Raw genomic sequence first — 10,573 nt, forward strand, 5'->3', positions numbered from 1 at the left:
CCCCCCCCCCCCCCCCCCCCCGGCTCCGGGGCTGGCCTGTCCGGCGCTGTCCCCACGTCCCCGTGGAGGTCTGCACGCCTTCCTCCCGCTGCGCGCCCGCCGCCGGGCTGACTGCAGGGTTCCTTCCCCCGCCGCTTCGCCCCCTGCCGGTCCCGCAGCCTCGTCCTGCCTTCCGCACCTGCTGTCGCCCTTCCTTCTCAAGTGGTCTTCGGACGCACCGAGTTCCCTAATATCAAACCGCAACAGGTCAGAATACGAACGTGAATAAAGTGTGGCGGCCGGTGCGGGAGGCTGCCGTCACTCACTCATCCATTCCCCGCGTCCATTCGCCCATTTGTGGCGCCCGTTGTCCTAGGCCTTGAGCACTTTGCCTAACAAACAAGGTCTCTGGTCGCCTGGAGCTTGTGAGATCTCATGGACTGGACAGAGAATAAAAGAAACATGAAACTCTCAGGTAGCGCCATGTCCAGTTGGAGATGTGAGCCCGGGGAATGAAGGGCTGATGGTGCCGCGAGGATGTGGGACCCCAGGCAGGGGGCAGCCACTGCAGACGCCCACGGGGGGCACAGAACGGTTCTGCCCAAGGCTTCGCCGGAGGGCCAGGGTGACCACAGAGCGGTCATGGGGGAGGGCAGATGCTGGGTGTGTAGGCCGTGCTGACGTCCTCCGTGCGCCTCTGGCCCAGCCTGACTCTCCCTTACCGTCCCCTGGGTGACAGCCTCTGTCCCCTTCCGACCCTCATGCTCCCTTCAGGTCTTCAGTCAAGGGTCAGCTTCTCAGTGAAGCCTTCCCCAGTCACCTGACAGGAAAGGTGGGCAGCCCGCGCACTATCTCCAGTCCTCTGTTTCCAGACTTGTCGCTAGATAAAGTACTTCCTGGCCACTTACTGTGGCAGCAGCCTCTGAGACAGCCCCAGCCATCCGCCTCCTGTGTTTCTGTCCCCGCGCTTGGGTCCCATTGGGTAACTTCCTTCTAGCCAGTAGACTGGAGTGATGGGCTGCACCTTCTTTCTCCTTGACTCGCTCCCCACGACATGTGGCACAGCACCAGGCCTGGCAACAGCTAGCGAAGGGGCTGGCGTGCAGACCCCCCCTCCCAGCTGAGCCTTCTGGGGAGAACACAGCCCTGGCCTGTGGCTTGACTGCGGCCTCCTGGGAAATCTTGTGCCCGAGGCCCCACATCATCCAGGACCAGGTTCCTGACCCTCAGACACTGGCGGATAGTACATGCTGGTTGTTTCCAGCCTGGGAACTTGGGGGTGATCTGTTATCAGCCGGAGGTGACTAGTGTATTTATTCATCCTGTTTACTGCCTGGTCCCCCCAGAGGTCCGTAGGGGCGGGACTTCACATCTGTTTCACGCGCCGCCGCTTTAGTGCTTAAACACTGCATTCGGTAGATATTGTGAATGAGGGAATGCAGAGTGCGGGGCTGCTGGAGGGCTTCCGCAGGGGTGGGGTGGGGAGGGGCGCAACTGATCTATGTGTGGAAGGCCCACACTGAGTGCCAGGAGAGATACAGTGGCTGAGGGCTGCAGGGGTGGAGGTGGGGGGCTCACAGAGAGTAGCAGAGGGCTGCTGAGTCCTTCAGGACAGAGCTGACAGAGAAGGCTGTGGGGGTTGCGCTCAGAGGTGAGGTGAGGGTGGAGGGATCGGAGGTTCCCCCGTCTGTGGGTTGTGTGGGCATGCCCTTCCCCAAGGCGCTGGCTCAGGCAGGTTTGGAGGGGCCTGGGGGCCACTCCTTTGCTGTCAGAACTCCGTGATGTGTCTAGGTGTCCGACAGGGATGCCGGAGGGCTGCTGTGGTCACAGGACTCGGGAGGAGCGTCAGGTGTGGCCATGTGAGTGTGGGGTCGCCAGCTCCCAGGACCCCTTTAAACATCCTTTCCTGGGGCGCCTGGGTGGCTCAGTCGGTTAAGCATCTGGCTTCAGCTCAGGTCAGATCTCACGGTTCGTGGGTTCAAGCCCCGCGTCGGGCTCTGTGCTGACAGCTAGCTCAGAGCCTGGAGCCTGTTTCGAATTCTGTGTCTCCCTCTCTCTCTGACCCTCCCCTGCTCCAGCTGTCTCTCTCTGTCTCTCAAAAATAAAATAAAAAGCAATAAAAAAAATTTAAACATCCCTTCCTCCCAGCGCAGTGCTGGGTGCCTGGGAGAATGCTTCCAGGAAGAGTGTGGCAGGCTCAACAGTGTCCCCTAAAGTTACTGGAAACTGTCAATGGCAGCTTGTGTGGGGTTTTTGCCGACGTGGTTACGGATCTTGAGATGGGAAGATTTTCCTGGATTATCCAAATGCTGTCATAGATGTCCTGAGAGAGAGGTGGAGGGAGGCTTCGCAAAGAGAAGGCTCTAGAGCCTCTGGAGGGAGCCAGCCCTGCTGCCGCGGTGATTTCCGCCGGGGGAACGGGTTTGGGACTTTGGGCCTCCAGAACTGTGAGGAGGTAAATGTTATGCTTTAAGCCCCCAAGTTTGTGATAATTTGCTATAGTGGCCACAGGAAACCAATACAAGACCTGAACCGAGGAGTTTCAAAACATGGTAAGAAAACCGAAAGACCTACATTTTAAAAAATGACACAGAGGTCTAGAAAATGTAACCGATCAGCCCATCTTCAGCGGCTCTGGCTTCTGCAGGGAGCCGTCTTATTTAATTCGAGTGTGGGTACTTGTGAACATCTGGGTGCCAGATAGGTTGAGCCTCAAACCTGGGGAAGGGAAGGAGCACAGAGGGAATGGGGGGCGGGGCCAGGGGGGAAAGGGTGGCCTCTTGCCCCAGGGCATGCGGGCTGCAGCCTGGGAACTGGGCCAAGGTGCCAGGGCACAGAGGAGCAGCTAGAGGGGCCAGAGGGCAGCCAGGGCTTGGGGCCCTGAGGAGGGACCCCACAGGGTGGGATTTGAGGAAAAGACTTGAGAGGAGTAGGGCCGGCTGGCCCAGCAGAGCTGGGAGAGGAGAGCTCCGGGCAGGGCAGCCCTGCTCTGAGGCTGCATGGGGCCGGCAGGTTCTGGGGGGTCAGGAGCAGAGAGGGGAAGCGATGGGATCAGAGGACGGCGGATCAGAGAGGGCCTTTTTGGCCAGCTAAGGATTTTGGCCTTTCCTGCCGGGGAGATGGGATGCCCTGGGGGCGGCTGGGAGCCCTGTGAGGAATGAGCTGGTCCAGCACCCGGAATTCCGAGGCTTCTGGGCCGGAACTGGCTGAGGACTGCCCCCATGTGGTCTGAGCAGGTGGTGCAGGACGACATGAGCCCGGGGCGGATATAGCGGGGCCGGGGCACAGTCCCTCTGGGTTCCTGAGGGGCCCTGTGGGGCTGCCCCACCCCAAAAGGCAGCCTTCCTCCCTGAAAAAGGTGTCCATAAGGCCACGGGGGGCGATCTGCATCTCCCCACTCTGGTCCTTCCCAGGGGACCTGGGGTGGGGGGTGGGGGACAGCGCCAGGGCAGGGCTCCTGGAGCCTGGTGGACACCTGCACCGCCTGCCAGGGGAGCGCGTCCCCATGTCTCCACCTTAAACCCTTGCTGCCCTCACGGAAGCCAAATGACAGCGGAGAAACCAACCCTTCCATCCACTGACTTAGCCCCTGGAGCTCAGACATGCATTCAGCAGATGCTCCCCTAGGTGGGCAGACAGCACTTTGCCCAAGTGTTCAGAGGGTGGGAGTGCGAACTCACAGGTCACACGTGTGGGAAGGGTCTGGCTCTCCAGGCCTTTCCCTGCAGTTGTCCCCGTCCCCAGGGCTTGACTTCCAGACTGGTGTCGGGCTGGGGGTGAGGGCTGGGGCAGAGATCATGTCCACAGGAGGCCAGAGGTTGGCATGTGGGTCGGGGCAGCCCAGGTGCCCAGGTGCCGGGTGCAGGTGTGGAGGGGCTGTCTGGGGCCCCCAGGGAATGACCTCCCAGCCCAGAAGGGCCCCAATCAAGGCAGCAAATCTGGCAGGACGGGGCTGTGTTTTTAATAAAAAATGTCCAACCAGAGGTGCCTTGGTGGCTCAGGTGGTTAAGCGCTGGGCTTTCGGTTTCTGCTCGGGTCATGATCTCACGAACTGAACCGTGAGATGGGGGCCGAGCCGGGTTCAGCACTGACAGTGTGGAGCCTGCTTGGGATTCTTACCCCCCGCCCGCCCCTCCCCTGCTTGCACTCTCTCTCAAATAAGTAACTGAACTTAAAAAAAAAAAAGAACAGTGATATTATCCTACCCCACACAAGGGCGGGACACAATGTTGCATGTACTTCTCTTTCCTCTGGCTCTGGGTGGGGCGTGAGCTCAGACACTTGGTGGAGTGGAGGTCAGGGGAGCAGTGGGGGATGGGGCAGCCCAGAGACTGTTCTGTGCTGTGGAAGGAAGAACCCCGGAGGCCTAGGAGGTCTCCCGGGTCATGGGAGCTCTGGGTCTGGGCGGCTGAGCAATGGTGACTGCCGGCCCCTGGCCTGGTGCCCTGCTGCGTGGGGAGGGGGACCGAGTGGCAGGAAGCCACCGGCGATGCCCTGATCAGTCTGGATAAGCTCCTCCCATGCCAGGCGGCCGCCCAGCCCCGCAGAGCTCTACTCTACCTGGCAAGGGGTCCTACCCCGTGCCCGGAAACCATCATGGAGGGTCAAGAAATGCACAGCCACAGGCTTTAGGACATTATTTATTGCGCTGGGGAATGGGTGGTGGAGAGAAACGGTGTGCTCCTGGGGGAAGGCCCCGTTCAGCGTGGCCCCGCCATGGGCACTCCTGGGCTGGACCCTTCCTGCAAACAAGGGGGCAGGTGCAGTGGGGCGAGCACCCTCTCCTTGCGCCCTCCTGCCCTCCCTGGGCCCACCCCATGGCCCCCCGTCACTGCAGCAGGAGGGCCCCCCACGGGAGCAGCCTTCTGGCTAAGAGGGGTCTCCGTGGGTCAGCATGGCACCAGGCCCTGCGTGCTCTGGGGACTGGTGTCCAGGCCAGCCCCAGCACTCACCTAGGAGAAGGCGCCAGCACACTGGTCTGTGGGAGAGAGTGGGGCGTGAGGAGGTAGCCAGTGGCCCCTTCCCCAGGGGCGCAGGCCCCCAGCCGTCCCTGAGGGGCCAAGCCTCCCTGCCTGTAATGCCCCCCGGAGCGGCCACTGGCCAGGGCACTGTCCCACCCTCTTCTGGTGCTCATCCCATATCTCGGGGGACTGAGCCTTGGGGCTTCGTGCCCCCAGTCTGGGCCTGGGGTCTCCTGCCCCCTGCAGCCCTGAGCCAGCATCGGGACTGCACTCACCGGACTTGGGCAGCAGGGCGCCCTGGCTGGGGTTCAGGCCCAATTGCGGTGCCAGTTGCTGCATCTTCTGGGCACCTTCTGGAAACAGCTCTGGGGCACGGGCTGAGGGTAGGGAGCGTTGGTGAGCAGAAGGGAGCAGGGTTGGGAGGAGGGCAGGGAGGGGGGTGGGAGGCACGGGGAGGAGGCACCAGGTGGGGAGGGGTCCGGACCCCTCTACCACAGACACTGGGTCCCCAGGAGACCCAGGGGCACAGTGGTTCCACCTGCCATGGAGCTGGAACTCTCTGGAATGTGTGCGTGGGCAATAGTCCAGACCGACCTTGAGCACACGGCTCCCAGAGGAGCGGCCTGTGCCCGGTGACTAGTAGGGGGACGGGGTGCTGGGAGCCCCGGGATGCCCACCGTAGAGCTGCAGCCAGACGTTCCTGACGCCCCCCTTCTGCGTCTCCAAGTAAACCACGGCGAAGTGATTGTAGTCGGTGGACACCACCCGGATGTCAGTCTGAGCCATGGCTGAAGGGCAAGGGTGTGGCCGCTGAGCCTGATGCTTCGGCCCTCGGCCCCACCCCCTGCCCTTCTCAGGACTCCCCTGCCCCTGCCCAGCCTCACCTGCGTTGCTGAACTGCCCATCCACAGCCCCCTTGGTGAAGGTCGTGCCCATCTTCTGGCACCCGCCATCGGGCCTGGGGAGGGGAAGCCACAGGATCCTGAGCGTCCTGAAGGCCACCTCTCGGGGACTTGGCCCACGTGGGAGAGTCCCCCTTGTGCCCCCTCCCAGCACTGCTTAGAGGTGAGGAACCCCTGCAGGGGGCGGGGGCAGGAGTGAAGAGCGGGGTGAGGACACGCAGCCAGGGCGTGAGGGGTCGCCCCTTCAAATGCACACATGCGCGCCTGGTGACGCTGGTCCTCCGCAGCCAGGCTGCAGGCCCCTCCGGGGAGCCGCTTTAACGGCCCCTGCAGCCTGACCCCGCCAGGGGCCTGGGACCAGCCCGCTGCTGCGCCAGGGACACCCCTGCTCTCAGGGGCTCACACTGGCCAGGTCCGAGGTGGGGCTTGTGGGGTCACTTACGTGGAGTACCCAAACTTGAGGTCCAGGTCACCATTAGCCAAAGGGGTCACCAAGACCACGGGCATCTTCATGTCGTCCTTGGAGTTCAGGAAGTTCTCATCATCTGACACCATCCCGACCACGTACCAGGTGCCCTGGAACTACAGGGGGGCGCGGGAGAGCTAGGGTGCGGGCCCTGCATCCGCACCAGCCCTCACAGGGCGGCGAGCAGCTGCAGCTCTTCCCGATTTTACCCTGCCAAGCCCTGGGGGGCACAGAGCAGGCTGAGGGGCCCGCTGTCCTCCCCGCCCACGCCCAGCCCTGCCCCCAGATTTGAGCTGAGCCCAGACCAGAGTCCACAGAGCCTCCCCGGGCCCTCCAGCCTCTCTGGGGATAATGCAGTCCACCCACCCCCCGCCGCCTGGTAGAGAAGCAGAGCAGGGAGGTCATCCAAGATGAGGAGGGGATGCCAGGGCCCACCTGGCTGGCATCGAAGTTGGCCTGGATGGGGACCTGGGCCTGGCCAAGGGACACCCTGAGCAGCAGGACGAGGATGGAGCCGATCGGCAGCGTCTGCAGCATCTTGGAAGATGGTTCTTCGCAGGAGAGCTGGGACGGCCTCTTCCTCCCAGCATTTATGACCCCCAGATGCCCCGGGGTGGCTGGCCTGCTGGCCTGGGACCAAGCCCACGGAGATAGGCTCGGATAGGGTTGTGCCCTGCGGCACCCTGGCCCAGCTGCCCCGCCCCAGCCCCGCCCACGCTGGTGGTGTTTCCTGCTGGGGGGCCGGCGGTACTTGGAGGCAGGGGGAGAAGTTCTGGCAGGCCTTCTGTGGGTGTCTGCCCCCAGCCCTCAGCTCACACACCGTCCCCAGTCCCCTTCCTCCGGGAAGGCTGCCAAGAAGCTCCACATCACGGCTGAACCTCAGAGCCCCCAGTGGTGCCCCTGTAGGCCCTGGCTGAGGTTTGCCCGGGGGCGGGGGGGCTGGCGGGCAGCCTGCAGTTCATACTGCACTCTGTGGGCCAGGACGTGGGCCAGGAGGGCTCTGGGCAGGGCCTGAGGCGTACCCGACAGCAGGAGTGGAGTGGGGGTGTGTGTGTAGGGCTGGGTAGGGAGACGGTGCTCCAGGGCCCAGCACTGGCTTTGGTGCCGGGGGGTCTGATGAATGGGCAGGGCTGTGTACTCCGGACGCCCAGGCCAGAGAACGAGGCTGGGGGGTGAGCTGGAGGGGCTACAGCAGCCAGAGGGGACGTGAGGTTGTCCTGTCTTCAGCCCACTCCTCCTCCCTCCCAGGGCCGGGGGGGGGGGCACGGACACGGCAGCCACCTTCTCTGTTCTCTGATGACCCTGGTGTCTACCCATGTGTTAATCCCACACCTTCAAAAACCCATCGGGTACAAAGCTCCCCTGGGCTTCAGGCCTCTCCGGACTTGGGGTGAGGGGGCAGGCTCAGGGCACCTGCCGGAGGAGTAGGAGGCACCAGCCAGAGAGGCCGTGCTGTGGTCAGAGCCCAGGGTGCCTCCTGTGGGGGATGTAGTGGCACTTCTCCTTACCAGGCCTGACTTCTGGCCCACCCACCAGGACAGGACCCTAGTGGGCCCTCGCCCAGAGTCCGACATTTTACAGACAGGAAGAGGAGACTGAGGCCCAAGGTGAGTGGGGTGCGGCCAGTCCCCAGGGAGCTGGGCAGAGCCAGGCCCAGGGCCCTGAGGACGGCAGGACACACAGGCGAGAGCTGGATTGCAGACTTGCTTCTCAGTTTATTCTCAGAGCCAGGATAGAGCCCGAGGGGGCAGGGGTGGGGGCAGGGAGGAGGCCGGGCTGGGGTCGTGGGGATCCCGGAGGAAGAGCAGAGCAGGGCAGGATGGCCGGGTCCTGGGCGCTGGGGTCCCCTGGCAGAGACAGCCGGACCAGTGGGCGGGGCACGCAGCCCCGCCTCTCGCACCCCCGGGGCCCCAGGTTCCTTCCAGCCCCTCTCTACCCCTGGGAATCTCCCAGGAACTCCGGGGGAAGACCCTCCCCCTTGGGCAGCCCCGGGATGGGACCACCATGCTGTGGGAGGGGTAGTGGCAGGTGTGAGTGGGGGCACGGGCCGAAGCCGCCCACAGCCCAGCCCTGGCCCCACCCCTGCAGCACCCGACTCACCTAGCTGTGCTCCTCCACGCACTTATCTGCCAAGAAGGAACCAGGGGGCCGTGGTCAGCACCCCAGGCCCAGGCCGCCTGAGCCCTCCCTGCAGCTCTGGAGAGCTGTCTCAGTTGAGCCCCCCCAAAACTGCTGAGTCTATCACACCCCATCACTCCTCTCCTCCAGACTAAGAGGGGGTTCTGTCCCCACCTGGGCCCAGAGCAGGCTGCCTGCCTCAGGGGGGCCCTGGGCGCTATGCCCCAGTGTGGCTGGTCACCCCACCCCATGTCCTGGTGCTCCCACAGCACCTGTGCCCTCCTCAGGCACCCCAGCCCACTGGTTCTGTTTTTGGTGCCTCCGTCCCACCAGGCTGGGGACCCCTGTGTCCCGAGGGCTGACCAGGGGCCTAGAACACCGTGGCTGCTTGTGAAACTGGGGGGGGGTGTGTGCTCCTGAACAGGTAGTATCTTCCTGTGCTGTGGCCAGGGCCGCAGGCCAAGGTCACAGGGTGAGGACAGACTGCCCCCACTCCGGAGGCCACAGTGTGCCGATCAGTGGGCGGCCTGGCCGGATGAACTCCACCCCTCAGCCTCCCTCAAATCAGGAGACCCGTCTGCCTCAAATCTGACCGCAATCCCCTCCCCGCGAGATTAGCAGCCCCCCCTCACCGGTCTTCGGCAGGAAGACAATGGCATCCTCTGTGAAGCCCCTGGTCTTGGCAAAGGTGGTGAATTTCTCCTTTACCTCGGCCCTTGGGGTCTGGGTGCGGCCTGGGGCGGGAAGGAGAAGCCACTGGCCTCAGCTGGGGCGAGGTCTCTGCTACCCCCACCCCTGCAGTTTGGGGACCCCTCGTTGAGGCCCCCACTGGGCCAGGGCGCAGCGGCTGGCATGGGTACGCACTGTAGAGGGTGGCCATGTGGAAGTCCTGGCCAAGGCCTCTGGTGCCCGCCGTGTAGAGAAGTGCGTACTCCTCATAGTTGGTCTCCACCACCCTCACGTCGTGGGTGCTGCCCCAGTCTGGGAATCCAGGAGAGAATCCCAATCGGGGACCCTGTCCCCCAGCCTCTGGCCCGCCTCTGTGAGGGCTGGCAGTGGGACTGGGGATGATCCCCTCCCCCACTGGGACTGGCAGCCAGGCCCCAGCCTCCTGCCTACATGGCCCCTGAATCCTGCAGGGTCAGGTGCGTTCAAACAAGAAGTCCTGGGGGCTCAGCAAACACGCAGGATCAGAAATTAGGGGCTCGTGGTGCAGCCACAAACCCCTTGGGCCAGAACGGGTCAGAACCGTGGGAAGGCCTCCCCAAGGAAGGGGGTAGATGGTGGCATGGGAATGAAGAGGCCCCCGGCCCTGGCTCTGGGGTGCAGAACTGTGGAGAGGTGTGAGGGGGCTGGGGGGCTGCCCCAGTGCGCTCCGCTGGGCCAGCAGAGCAGAGACCAGCAGCAAAGATCTGGGGAATTCCCATCATGTAAAGGCAGGGAGGGGCCTGGCGGTCAAGTCCAAAGAGAGAGGGTTCCTGGTCCCCCACACCAGAGCCTAGGGCCAATCCGGGCCAGACCTTGGACTAGCTGACCTTCATGGAGGGGCCACCAGCCACTCCGTGTACTGCTGGGACAGGTGGCTGCCCAGAGTCACCGCCAGCAGGTGTTGCCCAGGGCTGGAGTCAGGGGTCCCTAGCAGGGGGGCCCCACTCACGGGGACTCGTGTAGCTGTAGCAGCCTGGGGTTTCCGCCGGCCGCAGCAGCAGGGTCCGTGTCTCACACTGGTCTCTCCTGTGGGCAGGTCACCGAAGGGGTCAGGGGGCAGGCCAGGGGCTGTCCCTAGACCGGGACCGTGGGGCGGGGAGCTCTCGGCCCCGGCGGCGCGCCCCGCCCGCCCACCTGAGGAAGGTGGTGGTGAGGTTGAGGCCTCCGTCCGTGGCGGGGGCCACCACTGATGTGCACATGGACAGCGCGCTCTTCTTCTCCCGGAACCAGCTCGAGTTGGAGGCGAGGCCCGAGGTGAACCAGCGCCCCAGGAACTGCGGCGAACGGACCCCGCCCGGGTCGGCCAGGACCCTCCTGGACCCGCCTGGGCGGGGCGCCCCTGCCCCTCCCCTCGAGTCTCCAGCCGGGCCCCGCCCCCGGAGGCCCCGCCCCGCGCCCCTCCATCCCCTCGACTCGGCCAGGCTCGGTCGGTCGCCGGA

General features: G+C 64.2%; 2 protein-coding genes and 1 long non-coding RNA gene across 3 annotated transcripts in view; all 3 read right to left on the bottom strand.

Annotated features, from left to right (window-relative positions):
* Positions 1 to 39: 39 nt before the first annotated feature.
* LOC115276139 lies at positions 40 to 832 on the bottom strand. The gene is made up of 3 exons (XR_003901830.1): positions 702 to 832; positions 306 to 419; positions 40 to 226 (listed from the first exon to the last, which is right to left on the bottom strand). It is a non-coding gene; the product is annotated as an uncharacterized LOC115276139 (long non-coding RNA).
* Positions 833 to 4,603: 3,771 nt separating this feature from the next.
* On the bottom strand, positions 4,604 to 6,909 carry LCNL1 (lipocalin like 1). The gene is made up of 7 exons (XM_029919979.1): positions 6,744 to 6,909; positions 6,285 to 6,424; positions 5,825 to 5,898; positions 5,618 to 5,728; positions 5,216 to 5,317; positions 4,932 to 4,957; positions 4,604 to 4,721 (listed from the first exon to the last, which is right to left on the bottom strand). The coding sequence occupies exons 1-6, from the start codon at positions 6,843 to 6,845 to the stop codon at positions 4,932 to 4,934; spliced, it is 555 nt and encodes a 184-aa protein (XP_029775839.1). The 5' UTR covers positions 6,846 to 6,909; the 3' UTR covers positions 4,604 to 4,721.
* Positions 6,910 to 8,003: 1,094 nt separating this feature from the next.
* Positions 8,004 to 10,573, bottom strand: part of PTGDS (prostaglandin D2 synthase) — a 3,394-nt gene continuing 824 nt past the window's right edge. Inside the window, exons 2-7 of the mRNA XM_029919978.1 lie at positions 10,269 to 10,408; positions 10,084 to 10,160; positions 9,291 to 9,407; positions 9,059 to 9,160; positions 8,409 to 8,434; positions 8,004 to 8,155 (exon numbers count right to left, since the gene is read on the bottom strand). Of these exons, the coding sequence (XP_029775838.1) occupies positions 8,409 to 8,434; positions 9,059 to 9,160; positions 9,291 to 9,407; positions 10,084 to 10,160; positions 10,269 to 10,408 (462 nt within the window). The 3' untranslated portion in view covers positions 8,004 to 8,155. The remainder of the gene's footprint in view (positions 8,156 to 8,408; positions 8,435 to 9,058; positions 9,161 to 9,290; positions 9,408 to 10,083; positions 10,161 to 10,268; positions 10,409 to 10,573) is intronic.

The sequence above is a fragment of the Suricata suricatta genome, chromosome 13 (assembly GCF_006229205.1).
Source record: "Suricata suricatta isolate VVHF042 chromosome 13, meerkat_22Aug2017_6uvM2_HiC, whole genome shotgun sequence".
NCBI classification, from domain to species: Eukaryota; Metazoa; Chordata; class Mammalia; order Carnivora; family Herpestidae; genus Suricata; species Suricata suricatta.